The 16,393-nt window shown below is 33.7% G+C and overlaps 1 protein-coding gene across 4 annotated transcripts in view; it reads left to right on the top strand.

The window, feature by feature from the left end:
* Window positions 1-16,393, top strand: part of LOC149807091 (KICSTOR complex protein SZT2-like) — a 338,108-nt gene that overhangs the window by 155,757 nt on the left and 165,958 nt on the right. For all 4 annotated transcript variants that reach the window (XM_089961812.1, XM_089961821.1, XM_089961796.1 and 1 more), the window contains exons 21-23: window positions 771-883; window positions 2,729-2,856; window positions 9,940-10,899. In XM_089961812.1, coding sequence (XP_089817938.1) covers window positions 771-883; window positions 2,729-2,856; window positions 9,940-10,899 — 1,201 coding nt within the window. The remainder of the gene's footprint in view (window positions 1-770; window positions 884-2,728; window positions 2,857-9,939; window positions 10,900-16,393) is intronic.

Genomic DNA, 16,393 nt, shown 5'->3' with positions numbered 1-16,393 from the left:
TTGTAAGTGGTATCAGCTGTTGCATCTAGCATGTATTAATGCCAACAACCTGAAAAATATGTGAAGAAAGTATGTCTTATTTATGCTTTATCCTATAATAATGTAAAAAGCATGCATTCATTTCATCCCTTAATGAACAAGGCATGCATTATATTAAAATTAAAACCATGTCACATGATTTCTTCTTATAGGGATGCATAGGCTCCAATTTTTCAGCTGTTCTTGGTCATTTACTTTTCTATAAATTGGTTTTAAATTTTTTATTTGGTTTTATAAAAGGTTCAACTTTTTTTAAGAAAGTATCTTAATAAATTGGGAAAAAATTATTATTGCTAATAATGATGCAGACCTGACAGTAGCTCATGATTGTACAAGGGCAACCACCATTTCAAGGCATACCAACTCCTGGCCAATCTTTTCAGGTGTGGAAACTAAAATTCCAAATTCATTGAACTTTTGAGTGTGATTAACTAATGAAGAGTATTATATAATTTAAACCTACATACAAGAAACTCATTATATACATTTTTCAAGCTGTTTGCATTAATACATTTTTAGATACAGTTGGATACCATTTGCAATGCTATTTGAAACCAGTGATAATAATGTATAATTGCTGGGCTATTCAAACAGTTATCCAGGAAATATCCATGTATCTTAAGGGGTGTGGATAATTGATATTTCACTGCAAGATATTTTTCAGCCAAAGATGAATAATACATATGTAAAGCATAGAAATTGTTATTGATCACAGAGTTTTCTTTTTTCAGTTCTTCCCTAAGGATTTAGAATGTGTGTCTGCCCTTGTGACTTTTGAACATTTGATGTACCTTTGCCAGAACAGTGCTATACCAGCAGACCTTGGACAACTGGCAAACAATGGGTAAGCAGTCCAATCATGTAGAGCATCATTACTTAAATTATGTATTACAGAAGCTTTTTGGTTTTCATAAAATCAGTACTGGGTGTGTTGACAATATAAAAATATGTAACCCATCCCAAGTGTGTTTGCAAGATAAAAATATCTTACCCAGTTGGATGAAACTTGAAAGGTGGTCTCTCACCTCTCATTATACTGTTGCCTTTCACATAATATGGGTATGGTCATGAATTCCATTATATATATATATATATATATATATATATATATATATATATATATATATATATATATATATATATATATATATATATATATATATATATATATATATATATGTAAAAGTGTTCTCATTGCAATTTAAATAATTTTACTTTATTTTAGTTTTCAGCACATGAGAATCAATATTTGTGCTTTATACACTCTCAGAATAGAGTCTTCTTGCATCATTGCAAAATATTAGGCATGCCCACATTATGACTGAAATGAACAATGTTATCTTTTCCCAACATCAAAATAGTTTTTTTTTACAACGATTTTGTCTGCCTCAGGAGAGGTAACCCTATTAATAAGGCCAGTTTATCAGTATAGAAGGTGTGTGTGTGTATAAGAGGTTGACTGCTGTGTTTATTGTACATTAATTGTGCATGTTCTTGGCATGTTGTTAGCACTTCATTGCTTAGATGTTTGTACCATGTTGTCTTTTGTGTTGGAGGAAACTGGAGAATCCAGAGAAAATGACTTACCTTGGATTCCAGTGGCGTAGTGGTTAGAGTGTCTGCCACAGATGAGGAAGGTCACGGAGTTGAACCCTAGCTGAGTCATACCAAAGACTTATAAAAATGGTTCTAACAGCAACCTCGCTAGGTGCTCAGCATGAAGAGGTTAGTGTTAGAACTGATTGGCCTTCTGTCAGGATAATGTGACTGGGTGGGTCATGATGCTACATGTCTGTGGCATGATACACCAGTGCTAGACATCTCTATAAACTGCCACACTGCAGACATCATAGTGATATGACTGAAAAATTGTTAAAGCTATGTTACAAAAATCCAGATCACACATAGAGGCTGGTAGAAGACTGCAGCATTTTAGGCATAGGCTTAGCAGGCTTCACATACATCATTTTTTGTTTGTGAGAAACTGTCATGGAAAGAGTATTTATTAGAGAAGCTGAAGTTGTAATTGATGTCAATTTGCTCATGAAAGCGTCTGTTTAAAGTAGTATTCTTGACAGAACTAAGACTTTTAATTCAGATCAGTATGTATGTGAAAATACTTCTTCAAAGGAGTATTCTTGACACAAGTAAAAGTTGTAATTGACATCAGTTTGGACTCATTAAAGTAGTATTCTTGACAGAAGGAGAATGTGTAACTGACATCACTTTGTTCATGATAGGATTTCTTTTAAGGAATATTCATGACAAGAACTTGTAATTGGCTCCAGTTTGCTCAGGTGAAGATGACTTTAAAGTGGTATTCTTGACAGAAGTAGAGCTTTTAATTGACACCAGTTTGCACATGATTGTATATACTCTAGCAGCAGTGATATAGTAATTCAACCAAAGGTATAGCTCAGGGTATCTTGGCAGAATGGTAAACCACTCAGTATGCACCTATGTGGTTCTGAGTTCAATCCCTGAAGCCAGCATGTGCATGGTCCATCCATGGTTGTACTTCCTTCACCTCATCTCTGTCCTAGCCATCTGGAGTATTGAGTACATGTGTAAGCTTGCTATACAGTTCACATTAATAAGTAAAGATTTTGAGTTGTATATGTTGTGTAAGCTTGCTATACAGCTGTCTTGAAATAAGTGAACATTTCAAATTATTTTTGTATCTTTGAAGATTGCAGCCAGAGACCATCTTGACGAACATCACTGAAAACATTCATCATGTACAGTTTCCATTCAGCATCTTGTCTCTGCTGAAGAGGAGCCAGCAGGCAGAACTTCTGTTTCCCATCTACACTCATGGTAATAACTGCAAGAGGAGAAAGAAAAGACTCCCATTTGAGGATTTTACATTCAGAAATGAGAAGGACTTATAGGAAGTTAACTTTGTTCCTTGTGATGGCAGAATAAGTTTTTTTTATCTTTCTTTCCTTGCTTGTATCCATCCAGGTTTCTATTTATCATTCATTTTCTTTAAATTATTTTCACACTCATGCATGGACACACACACACTCATGCACGCATGCACACACACATACATGTGTGTACTCAGATATGCATCAATTAAATCTCTCTCTACTCTTCATAACTCTGTGCATGACTATTTCATGGTTTGTCTGTCCATTTGTCTATTCCCTATTGTGTTTTCACACACTAACTTGAATTTTCCACCAGCTACTGTTACCAAACTTTGTTACTTACATTTGGGATAGTGAAGAAATCTATCAAATATCTGGCTTATAAGTTCAAAAGTCAGAGCCATGGGGGCTGAAAGAAGGATAACTCCTCATAGTAACATGACTTGTATGACAGAAACATAACTTTGTTAAAGGTCTGCATATGAGAAACAAAAGACGTCTGTTGATTTTTGGGATCAAAGGTCAATGTCACAGTGACTTGAAGAGGAAACTGGTTTCTTTGACCAAGTTTTGTAGAGGGCTTGCATTTGAGATGAGGAAGACCCCTCTTAATTTTTTAGATCAACAGCCAAGATCACATTGACTGAAATAAGGAATGGCTTAAGTTTACACCACATTCTTTGATTGAACTTTGCTGATGGCTTGCATATGAAACTGTCGAATATGCCTGTTGATTTTGGGGTTAAAAGGTCAGTGGCCAATTTCAGAGGGACTGAAAGAAGAAAAATGGTTTCCATGAAATAGCATGACATGGCAGATGTATAATATGCCATTTACAATACTCCAGTGTACATATGTTGACGTTTATATGCTTATGATGTACTAAAATCTTTACTCCTTTTAATTTTGTACGGGTAGAACCCAGACCTAATTAAGAATTGACCCTTTGCCCCTTCTGCCATTTTATACTTGACAACCTTTGCACAGGCAGTGATCCATGGCTGTAAAGCACCTTATTGTAATGTATTATACTGTTCTAAATTTCTGGCAATAATCGACATCAGTTTTTGATCCCCAGAAAGGAATGACATAGTTTTTGGTAGTGTGTTAATATGACCTCAGAAAAATGTCAGATGTGAAATGATAAATTTACAGATTTTTATGCCCCCACCATAGATGTGGTTGAGGAATGTACTGCTTCTCTGTCCCACTTTCCGTCAAGTAAAGTTTTGCATATAGACCATGTTTTAGACACTGGGGAGGGCATTCATGTTCTGTGAACACATTTCTGTTCTTTTGGCTGTACTGGCCATAAGATCAAGTGAGCCCATGGTATGGTTGTGCGTGCATCTTCTGGCAGCAATTGCTATTTTCTGCTGTTTCTCAAAACAGGGTTCCTATGCTATTGGGAAAAAGTTGGGAGAAATGATAATTTTTTTCCCTGACCGTGAAAAGTCCTTAAATTTTGCAAATATTTATGAAAGTTGGGAAAAACTTAGGAATTTTCTGACACCACTTGAGGCTGGAAACAATAACGTAATTGAGTCATAACTAAACTGATCGTGAGTTAAATTTATCGAGTTCTAACATGTATGCTGAGTAAATCCAAAAGCCCAGAGGATTAGATTTGTCTAGTAGACTTTTACTTTCAAAGTCAGCTCGATATCCGTATCTTTCCTCACATGGAAGGTATGAAAACCAGTCTAGCATCACAAGATGCCAACATGGTGGTGGCATTGCAGAGCTGCTTACAGGACGGCCTAGCAAACTGTAAACGTCGTTAGATTGAGTGATACATGCATGAAATTGTTATGAAAATTATTTATTTTCTCAGAAATTGTGAGTATTAAAATCATTATGTCTTTAATCTGCTGAAAGACAAGATAAAACTATGTTGTTGATGAAATGTGACTTGGTACTCCTGATTGGCATTGCTAGTCGTATGAGTACACAAATCTAACAGCCCACATTTTCAAATGTTATAGAAGAAAAAAAAATATTAAAGTTGCATACTGGTTGTAATAAAAAAAAAAAAATGAAAGAACACAAAATTCTCCATGTTTATGTATTCCGAGAACAACTTCTGGACTTCTGTTTTACCACGTGACTACCACATTGACATGCTCTCTTCTTGATAACTCAGACTTGCTATATTGCTGGTTTTTACAAAAAGTATGTGACTTACATTTAATATAATTCAATTTCTTTAAATTTATCACATGACTATTGGATTTCTGATGTCATCATTTGAAATTTGTGAAGTCTTGTGACTATTAATGCAAATTGCGAGTACTGGGTCAGGTTTCATCTATCCCGTAGTTTCGTCTTGTCTGTCAGTGGATTAATGACATAATGATTATAATACTTGCCATTTCTGAGAAAATAAATCATATTCCTATCAATTTCTTGCAGTTATGAGTTGATATAACATAAGTTTAAATTTTCTAGGCCCACTGGTAAGCGGCTACCATATGTTGCTAACGCACGGTGGCAGCAAATTCCAAATTTTCGATTTGCATTTGCAGTGACCCCACACCCCATCCTAAATATCCAAATATGAAAAATGGGGTGGGAATATTTGGAGGAAACTCGATTAGAAAATGGACTGCTATTCATTTTAAGCCAAATTTGTAGTCCAAATTGTTGAATCTCAGAGCAGAAATGAGAAATTGTCATCCCTGCGCACCTAAGGTTTCCATCTCCAATATTGAAGCAAAGCCCATACCAAAGTCGACCAATTGATGAAAGAAAAAAAACTGCAATGCTTACCATTTGAAAAGAGGCAATTGTTACCAGAATATTCTGTTCAAAATAATATTAATTTTTGGACACATGTGATACCACCTCCTGTTTTCATGACTCACTATATGTCAGCCAATTCTGCGCACAGATTTGAAAAGATGTAATGTTTATCCATCTGGCTTTGGAAATGAAATACGTTATTTTGGACTGTTTCTGTCAGCAGTTGAGTCAAGCAATTAGGTCAGGTTGATAGCTAGTTTTATAAAATTCATTGTAACAATGCCAATAAATGGCAAGCAATATTAAGCCAACTAGACCGATCTTATAAAAAAATTAGTAAAGTGCAACATTTTATAAAAAAATAAGCTATCATGTGGAAGAGAAACAACAATGAATTTGGTGTAATGTGTTTACAATGTCTTGTTTATGGGGAAAAATTACTAAAGAATATAGAAACAGCCTATACACCAGGAAATTTCATGAGAATCCCATTCTAGTAGCAAGCTGACATGTTGGGTAGCAGACGACTTTGTACATGTGGTACAACTGCAAAATTGGAAATTTGGATTAAGATGCAAAATATTTTTAAGTTTCCATCATATAATGTCTTTATCTGTATGATTCTAACAGATACGTAGTAAAAAGGATTTTCTGGGTTACAGGTTCAACAAGGTCATGGAGTGGTCTTCATGTTGACATTTAGAAATCACATTTTCATATGCATTTCGAAATGTGGGGTATTTTTGTACACTTTATGAATATCACTTTTCTTAATTAAAGTACAATTGTTCTTTCTTGATACAAAATGGATTTTGACAAAAAAAACCACATGATTGAATGTTTACAGAAATGACATCGTTGTGCAGCATTACCCAACGCGCAGAAATTGACGACATGGTGGTTTATTAAAAAAACGATACGAACCCCTGTATCAGTACAAGTTTGAGGACTGGTTTTAATGAATTACAAGAAAAGTTGATTTTACAGAACTTTCAGTCTTTGTTTATACAACAGTGTATAATTTTGAAGGTCTTTTGTCAAAATTTAAATCAACCCTTTTGAAAATGTGTTTTAAATGATGGATTTTTAACCAGATTGTCTTAAGGAGATTAGATTGTTTGAAAAATCTTGTTTGGTATTTTAATGGCACAGACAAATTCAGGGTTAAGCTCTTTTCATTACAAGACAAGATACTAATTATTTGCGTTTATTGTTTTTATATATATATACTATTATAGGAAATTTTACTTTCTATGAGATGCATATATATATATATATATATACATATATATATATACATATATATATATATATATATATATATATATATATATATATATATATATATATATATATATATATATATATATATATATATATATATATAGAGGAACCCCACTATAACCCCACTATAACGCAATAATTAGGGTCCAAAAAATCGGATCGTGTTAATATCAGGGTTGCGTTAATGTGGGGTTTTACAGTATTTTACTTTTTTCAGACAACAACTCATTGGCACATATACATGCATTCCTGTCTAATGTATATGATGAATAGGGTATCAACTCCGTTTACTATCATGCCATCGTGGCATGCAGTTCACCTATAATGCATGTAATTCCATTGAAAAATTGCATACAGATTTACAATATTCAATAATTTTTTCCCCAGATCAACGTGTCTGAATTCAACGTCTAATTTACAGCATGAACAGAGTAACAACACCGTTTACTTGTCATCTGATATTGTACCATCGGGGCTTGCAATTAATCCATAATATATGTAATTTTATTGCAAAAATTGCATACATATTTAAACTATTCAATAATTTTGTCACACATCATTATGTGTCTGAATTCAATGGGAAAAATTAACAGCAAAATTAGGTAAAGAAAGACGAAGCATGTATACGGTTCATTATGTTCCAGGGTCTATAAACTGTGTCTGTACAAATTTCATACTGCTAGAAAAACATTGTATGCATTTCCATGTACATTGATTGCAAATTTCCAATAATTAACGCTTGTACGCCTATTTGTTTGAAAGACTACAGCAAGAATAATTAACAATCAACATATGCTTTCAGCGTGCATATAACTTTTACTTCAGATTTTGTGAATATCAAAAGAAACCTGTGGAAACTACTATACTAATCATTGCACAAAGTGCAGAGAATGACTTGCGTTTGTGAACTTGCATTTCCATAAAGGTAAAATATTTTTATAAAAAATAGGAAATTAATAACGAGTTCATAAACAAACACCATACCCATGTAAAACCAGATAACTAAGTGCAGTAGGTCTGCAATGGTCACGAGTCACTTTTATAAAAAATTTTAAGCTGAACACATGTACAATTTCATACCCTTTCAGCTTCCAGCTAATAAAGTGGACATTATTTACTGGTCAACTGATTGCATCTAATAATACTGCCAAGCCCAGCAAACATGTTGGCAGCTTTCGTTTGTTGATGTTTATTAAATTGTGAGAATCGTTTATCAACCACCACATTGTCTGCTTCTTGGTTGTGTATCAGTTAAAGAAGAAACACATGTTGGCTATTGTTTGAACAATGTATACAGAATTAATTGAAGACAATCACAAAGACGACTTACTGGCTTTACTCATGGACCAGTAATAAGTAACATTTCTGATTATGTTTATTTTGGCATAACACTTCAAGAACCCGGTGATATTGTTAAATTTCAGAAGCTACGCCACAATCGTATTATATTAAAATTCATAAGCGAACTTTTCCCCAAAATGATAAACGTTTTACACACTATTTCTCATACTTAAAAGAAAATTCTTTCCTGGTACGAGAAAAATACACGTATTTAAAATTTCAAGAACTACTCCACGATCATATTAAATTCAAATTCATGCATGATCACTTCCCCATAATGATAATACATTTTTTATACACTGTTTCATGTACTCTGAACAAAAAATATTTTTTCATATGTGAATGAATTTACAAAATTTTGGGAGCCAGGCCACGACCGCGTTTTATCTGAATTTGCATTATAGTGGGGTTGCACTGTGTGTGTTTGTGTGTGTGTGTGTGTGTGTGTGTATATATATATATATATATATATATATATATATATATATATATATATTTATATTGCTATAGAGTTCTTTAGTACTAAAGGTTTTGAAGGTTAACAAAGCATAATTTATGTTCATTATGTTGTTCCCACTTAGCAACACAATGCAGCAAAATAAAGTTAGAATTTTTATTCTGTACATTGAAATGACTAAACATGCCAGTTTTTAGGATTATAATCAAACTTGTTTCGTGTGATACATTTTGTGGTTTTGTACATGATCATCTTTTCTGACTTTGATGTTTTTGGTTAGTCTTGAAAAAGAAAGATCTTTTCATTTAGAAAATGCATGTTTTATATATTTTGTTCTTTAATTCCATTCAGTAATGTCGTATGTAAACATTGAAAAAATTAATTTCATCATGGAAAAACCCTGGAAATGACCTGGAAATTTATCTTTAGGAAAGCGTGGGAATCATGTCAAAAGCAACTGCACCAGTTTCAGCTATATTTGCCATGGAACTTGTGTAATTAAAACTTTCAACAAAATTTGACCAAATTAGATGGAAAGCATCCGGGAATGAAGCCATAAGTCGACTGCAGTTAAAACCCCCCAAAACAAACTTTTAATAACTTCTTCCAAAAAGCTGTTGATCTGATATCAAATATGGCTGTTGTTGCTGAAAATAACAAATATTTATAAAACTGATCTAAATAGACAGTTTAAGAAAATTTCAACAACTTTAGCATCCTGAAATAAAGACATTTCAGTACAATGTAAATGATGCTGTTGTGCCAACAGATATAGATAATGATATAAAAACCAGAAAAACTTTGAAACAGTTGTTTTCGAAATATATACAATCAAACAGCAATGAAGAAATTTCTACAGGAAACATCCAGTAGATCAGATATCGTGGCCAGCTGCCCTTGCGTTTGGCTATTAGACCTGAGATGTGGTAGCTCATTGTCTAGCATGACAGACTTGCATCTAACAGAGTAATGGGTTAAAATTCAACCATTGAATTAGTCTGGATCTAAGAGTGAACTTTTTGATGTTCATTCATTTATATTATTGCATTTTATCTTCAGTCTGATAACTAAAGACAAAATTTGTGTCCCATTGCTGGAGTTTCTAGACAGGAAACTTCATTACTGTACATTGCACATACCTGTGTGTAAAGAATTTTAATGCATGCATTATCTTAATTTTGCTGTTTTGCTCTTTTTTTTCAGACACAAATGCCAGTGATGAAGTGCAAAGAGACAGCAAAAATACAAACAACCTTTTGTTTTCATTCTTTTTGGACAAGTTACATGATGTGTATCAGAGATCGTTCACTTTGTATGGGGAACAGAGCAAAGCTTACATTTCCCATTTGAATGTCAGAGAGAAAAACCATGAAGGGTTCCCTGATGTTTTCCCACTTGATAAACTTGCACCTCAAAGAACTAATAATCAGTCTCAGGAAAAATCTGTTGAAAAATCCAGGATCCAGTCTGAGAGTACATCTGAACAGAAAAGCACTCCTGAGTGGAAATGTTTCATCAGAGCCTTCAGCAGCAATTGTATCTTCATCACAATTCTTCCAGCTTCTTTAGATGACCTTCTTCTTCTGAAGGGCCTTGGTAGTTCTGTTGACCAAAGAGAGAAAGAGTTTGAGGAAAAGGGAAAGGTTTTAATGGTCAATATTTCTGAAACTAAGAGTGTACACAGTGATACAATAAACCTAAGAAGGGTTGATACAAAGTCTGAAGAACAGGCTGAACTTTTTGAGAAAGGGAATGATGGCCAGAGAGTTGAAGAAGAGGATCCCATACCAGAGGAACTAAAACATGATGTTGAAGAACCGACACAGCCATTGCTTGTTCCACTGTACATGTATGAAACTACCATGGTGAATATTATTGAGTCACTTGTTAATCCATGGAGCTTTACATTGCCCAGGGATTTGCATGAAGACTTTAGCTTTGATGTTTCTCTTGACCCAAGTAGACCACTGGCAAGTCCTCGCAACAAGAGGGTGTCATTCAGTACTGGGGATTCTGCAGATGAAGAAAAAGGTGGCACCTCTAACTTACGTTTGCGGATTGCACAGGAACGATGGTATGTGGATGGGAACCAGGAGGGAATTGGTGACCTGACACAGAACTGTTCAATGCTGTCAGAGATCTACTTCAGCTGCTATGTCAAAGGTAGCTTTCTGTCCAAAACTGTTAAGAAAAGTGATAAGTTCTTAGGCAGAGTTTCAGAAGCTTCTCATTGCTCTTTCTTTCTCACTCTCTCTCTCTCTCTCTCTCTCCACAAACCTGCTTCTACCTGACATGGATCTTCATGTGTGTGTGGAATGGGTGGGTAGGTAAGTACATATGTATGTAGGTACAGTATAACCTGTTAATTATAGTCACATATTAGAAAAGGTCAGACTGGTTTTTGTACACAGATCACAACTGAATATAGGTTTAGCTTTTAATCTTGGCTCCTGAAATTTTTTTATACACAGAATACCATTAGTATTATTAATTATTTTTACATTTACTGTTATTATTTCAGATAATTGTCATATTATCCTCTTCATAGAATTCATTGTGTAAATTTATCATTCATTAATTCTGTCCAATTTTCTTTTATTGATAGAATTCATCAGACTTTCTTTCTATCCATTTTACATTTTGCTTATAAATATCTCTTTCTGGATAACTCGTGCACAACTGGATGCAGAAACATAGATTGCGATCTAAGGAAGGATGCAAGTTAGCAAGGGACCTCTGAAAAATTAATAGATGGACATAAACAGTGGGAAGAGGTGGGGTTAGATATTGAATATTCATCTAATAATCGTATTGAAATAATTATCAATTTATATCTTTTCTAAGAATTTCTTTATTTTCAATATATTCACATTCAGAAAGATTGTTAAAAACATTACTTCAGGTGATCTCAACACACATCGCATGTACCCGCTAAAACAGTGTGTATTACATCATTGCTATTTTGCTTGTAAATGTGGATACATGCTACTGGTACTGCTCATCCCTGAGCAGGCCTCTGAGTGCCAGTTTTGGTCTTAAGTTCACTGTAATTAATGGAAATTGCTTCTCCATAATGAACAATGTATATGAAACTAAGTTTTTTATGCACTTAGTAACCTTCCTTTGCTGTTGTTGATAGCATTTGCTAGTGAATATGATAAACCACTGATTAATTTTACCAACAGATACTTTAATTATGTTACATGTACTTACAGTGTTAAAATAGTCGATTGAAATGAGTTGACTTAACACATGACTGACTGTTTGTTTTTATGCAGGTAATATTTGCATGCCTTTTAAATACCTCTTTAGTTGTTTTGATACAGAAGACTAATTAACATGATAATACTTTGCTGGTCAACTTTTAATTGATTGCAACAGTGCAACTAACACTTCAACAAGTCATAGATATAAAAAAAAAAGAGTTTGCTTTTCATGGAAATGCTCACATGCATCACTGTGATATTTGATTTACTGTTTTCTTGTTTGAATGTAAGAGGGCAAATCACATTAATGATGAGTACACTAAAACCAAATGAAAACAGTAAAACATGAATTTCATTTAGCAAGACTTATTTAATTGGTATTTGTTTCTTTGAGTGTTGCTACCGGTAGGCATTACTGACATTTTAATTGATCAATATTTTCACTGTATATTGTATTTGTTTTTCTTCATTGTATTGAGAAAATATTTTTTCCAAGAAATTTTAACAAAATATGTGATTTTTTTAATTTAAACATACAAATTTCACAATGTTATTTCTAACTAACTACCATTTTTGTTGGTAAAATGAGTGATATATTGAGGTTTTGTTTACCAATTTTACCTATCCAGGATTGCATGCAGGTTCGTGAGTTATCAGGGGAGTGGTGAATACAGTAAGGAGGTAGCTAGTTCAGCTGCTTTTATTTTAGAGCTCTGGTATCTGCTATCTGCTATCTTACAAGATAAAGACCTAGACCTAATGTAGAATCTGTCAAATCAGTGATTGACAGTCATCTTTGCTCAAAGACTTCTGATGTCTTTTAAGTTGAAAAGCTGTTCCCATCTTGTATACGCTGTCAAATACAAACACTCATCCTTAATTTTTTTACTTTGTAGAATTTTGGCATAGCATTCTGTGAAAATTTGAACCAGTAGAATAATTAATGTAGTGCTGGTTTATTATGATCTATTCTGGGAAGAAAAAGAATAACCAATTCATTAAGTTGCCTCTTAACATAGTTACAACTCTGGTCATAAGCTAAGTAACAGAAAGAAGCAAAACCAAAGTATTTTGTAAAGCTTAAAAAACAATTTATTATCAGAGTTTTTAAATGAAAATGTTAGAGGAACTGTATTATGAAAAGAATCCAATATAATCCTAAAAGTTCTATTCAGGTTCAAAAGAATCATGTTCTAATTAAAATTTAGATTCTCAAATGTAATTGTCTGCCATCAGTCCTGATGTATGAAAATGGCATTGTCCAGAACACATTTGAATAATTAACAATAGTCCCAAAATAATATTTTAGTGGAGTGAGCACTTTGTAATTCCAGTTAATAATCCAAGAAAATCTTTCCTCTCAAATAATATTTTAGCACAGCATTAAATAAATTTGCAGACTGATGTCACAACAAGAGTGTAAGAAATATGACTGACCAAAATTGACCAGCTCCACATACTTATATGCAAAAAAATTTGGTGAAAACACATTTTGCTCCTACTAGCTATGCGACTTTTTTAATAAACTACAGCAAATTTGTGGTCAAATTAATTTTCTTTTAATCTTTATATTGTACAATGATTAGCTAATTTTCCCTCCCTGCAAGAAAGTAAGTGGGAGATCTATAAGAAGGACAATTTACTTCAAGTATTCACCCCAATAACACATTTCTTAGCAATATTGTGGTTTTATTCCGATTCTTTAACATAATGAATAGTATATCCAATGTAAAATTACAGTGAACAATTGATTTAAGTGTGGTACTTATAAGAAAGATGAGGCATTGTCCACAACAATTCATATGCCATGTCTTTATCCAAACAGTTCCTTTCTCATCCACAGCAGTTTATATGCCATGTATTTACGCAGACAGTTCCTTTCTCGTCCGCAACAGTTTGTATGCCATTTCTTTATCCAAACAGTTCCTTCCTCATTCACAACAGTTATATGTCATTTCTTTATCTGAACAGTTCCTTTCTCATCCGCAATAGTTTGGATGTCATGTCTTTATCCAAACAGTTTCTTTCTTGGGAAAACAAAGAGTTTATTTTCATAGTCCATGCACTAAAGTTACTGCCTTTAGTGTTAAGAAACCATTGTGACCATTTAATATGATACTTTCTTAGAGGAACTTTTGGTGTGGGGTGGATATAGGAATGGTCATTGAGACTATTTGACCACTATTTAAATAGCTGGTTTTGGATTAGGAAAGAGGGAGAGACCATTTATGGAAATGGTATATTTGTTTACAATATTTATATGGAAATGAATTCAGTCCTACTAGATTTTTACAGGTTTTGATACCCGTAGCTAAATAATCATACCGGTATTTTGATCTTGTACCCAGTTTAGATTAAACAAATGCTCACTACAATTAGTTCATACATGTACTAAATTGATATTTCATTGACATGCTGAATTCTCAGTAAAGCATTGAGAAGTTTTTTCATATGTTGCACAGTAAACTCTACACAGTAGCATGTGCATTCAACAAACATAGATGATAAAGTTCTGTTAACATAATATCAAACTGTTCTGCTCCTTTAACAAAATTCTTATTAATAAAATTATGAAACTATGATACTGACATGCGAAACATGAATCTGCAAAATTGTAATGTTTACAAAATATATGAATATATGAGAATATACCAGCCATCATGAATATATGAGAATATACCAGCCATCTATGAATATGAAGTTATAATGTTATTACATTTTTGTAATGTTTTTGATCATTTCATTGGCACTTTTAACACACATAGACTATATCATGCCAAGGAAATGGGGAACTTTTGCCTTCCTCAAGAACATGCTTAGGCAGCTGAACAAAGCAGACCAGGGCAGGTTGTCAAACTGCCAACCCATGGATTATGGGTCCAAAGCTAACGGGCTTCCTCATCTTATTCACATTGAAATTATGTTGATACATCATTCAGCATTGGGTATGAAGTTGGCCTATTTCACTTGAATACCATCAGTAAGCATGAAGTTGGCATATTTCACTATAATGGCAGTGGTGGGTATGAAGTTGACCTATTTCACTATAATACCAGTGGTTGGTATGAAGTTGGCCTATTTCACTATAATGCCAGCAGTGGGTATGAAGTTGGTCTATTTCATGAGAATACCAGCTGTGGGTATGAAGTTGGCCTATTTCACTATAATGCCAGCGGTGGGTATGAAGTTGGCCTATTTCACTATAATGCCAGTGGTGGGTATGAAGTTGGCCTATTTCACTATAAAGCATGTATATGGAGATTTGTCACATATATTACATTCCTATCCTGTCTGTCAAAGGATCCACTGGGAAGATTACTTCTGTGCAGACACATGTTGATGCAGGAACATTTGCCAATATCTATCGGTTATTGACACAAGCCAATGCCAGAGTCAGCTAAAACTACACAACTGAACCATGTAATACATGGTACATAAATTCTAGCATGATTTATGGTACAAACACCACTGTTCACATCATGTTTATGTACATAAGAAAAGACCTGTTTTTTTTCCAGTTAGAACAATTACATGAAATTGCATGATAACCATGTTCATACAGTAATCCGTCTGCAACAAGAATAATCAGACTAGATAAGTGCTATCTGACCCGTGTGCTGCATGCGGTCCACTGGCTGATTTTAAATGGCCCGCCAGAGCTCGAGAAGCTATATAGTCGTTGCTTTTCAGTTTTCTGCTGCGGCCCTAGGCTTCAAGAAAAACATTTCACTGGCCCATGGTGTCAAAAAGGTTGGACAACACTGGACTAGATTATAAAAAAATAGAACACTTCTCATTCTTTACTTCATAAAACAATAATAATTTGACCCACATTTGTTATCTGAGATAAAAATATAGTTGTGACATGATCAGATTATTTTAATCTGATAGCATTCTGTTATATGAAGCAGACCTAATGCAAACTTAAGATACATTCCAAAATATTTAACAATAAATAATAAAATACCTAATTCTGCACATTTAAAAGATGAATATATAAAATTATAAATATGATCCTGGCACATAGAGAACAAGTCAATCAAAACGCAGATTATAGAAAGAAAAAACATCTATTACATACTAATATGGCTGAAAGATTATTGTCATGAAAATAGCATCTTCTTCACAAAGCATATATGCATTGTAACTGTACAGGAAAAATTGGCATTTGTGGAAACCATGGATAGGAAGTACAACATAAGTGTGTTTCTATCAATGACATTTTGCACATGTCATCTGGTCTTACATAATTAAGCCCAACTCATTTTTAACTCTGCTGGACATAGACCAGAAGAGCTTTTTTGATGGACTGTTGACCATTGTCCATACTTCCATTAGCACATTTATTATCGCCACTGTTACTTGGAGGATTTTCATGGAGCTTTACCCTGACATTTAACTTAAGGTCTAGTTCATCCTAATTGAAAATGGTCTCAGTCAGAAATTCACAA

The sequence above is a fragment of the Sinohyriopsis cumingii genome, chromosome 1 (genome assembly GCF_028554795.1).
Source record: "Sinohyriopsis cumingii isolate HCF-2022 chromosome 1, ASM2855479v2, whole genome shotgun sequence".
Lineage (NCBI taxonomy): Eukaryota > Metazoa > Mollusca > Bivalvia > Unionida > Unionidae > Sinohyriopsis > Sinohyriopsis cumingii.
This window is presented reverse-complemented; position numbering and strand designations above follow the sequence as displayed.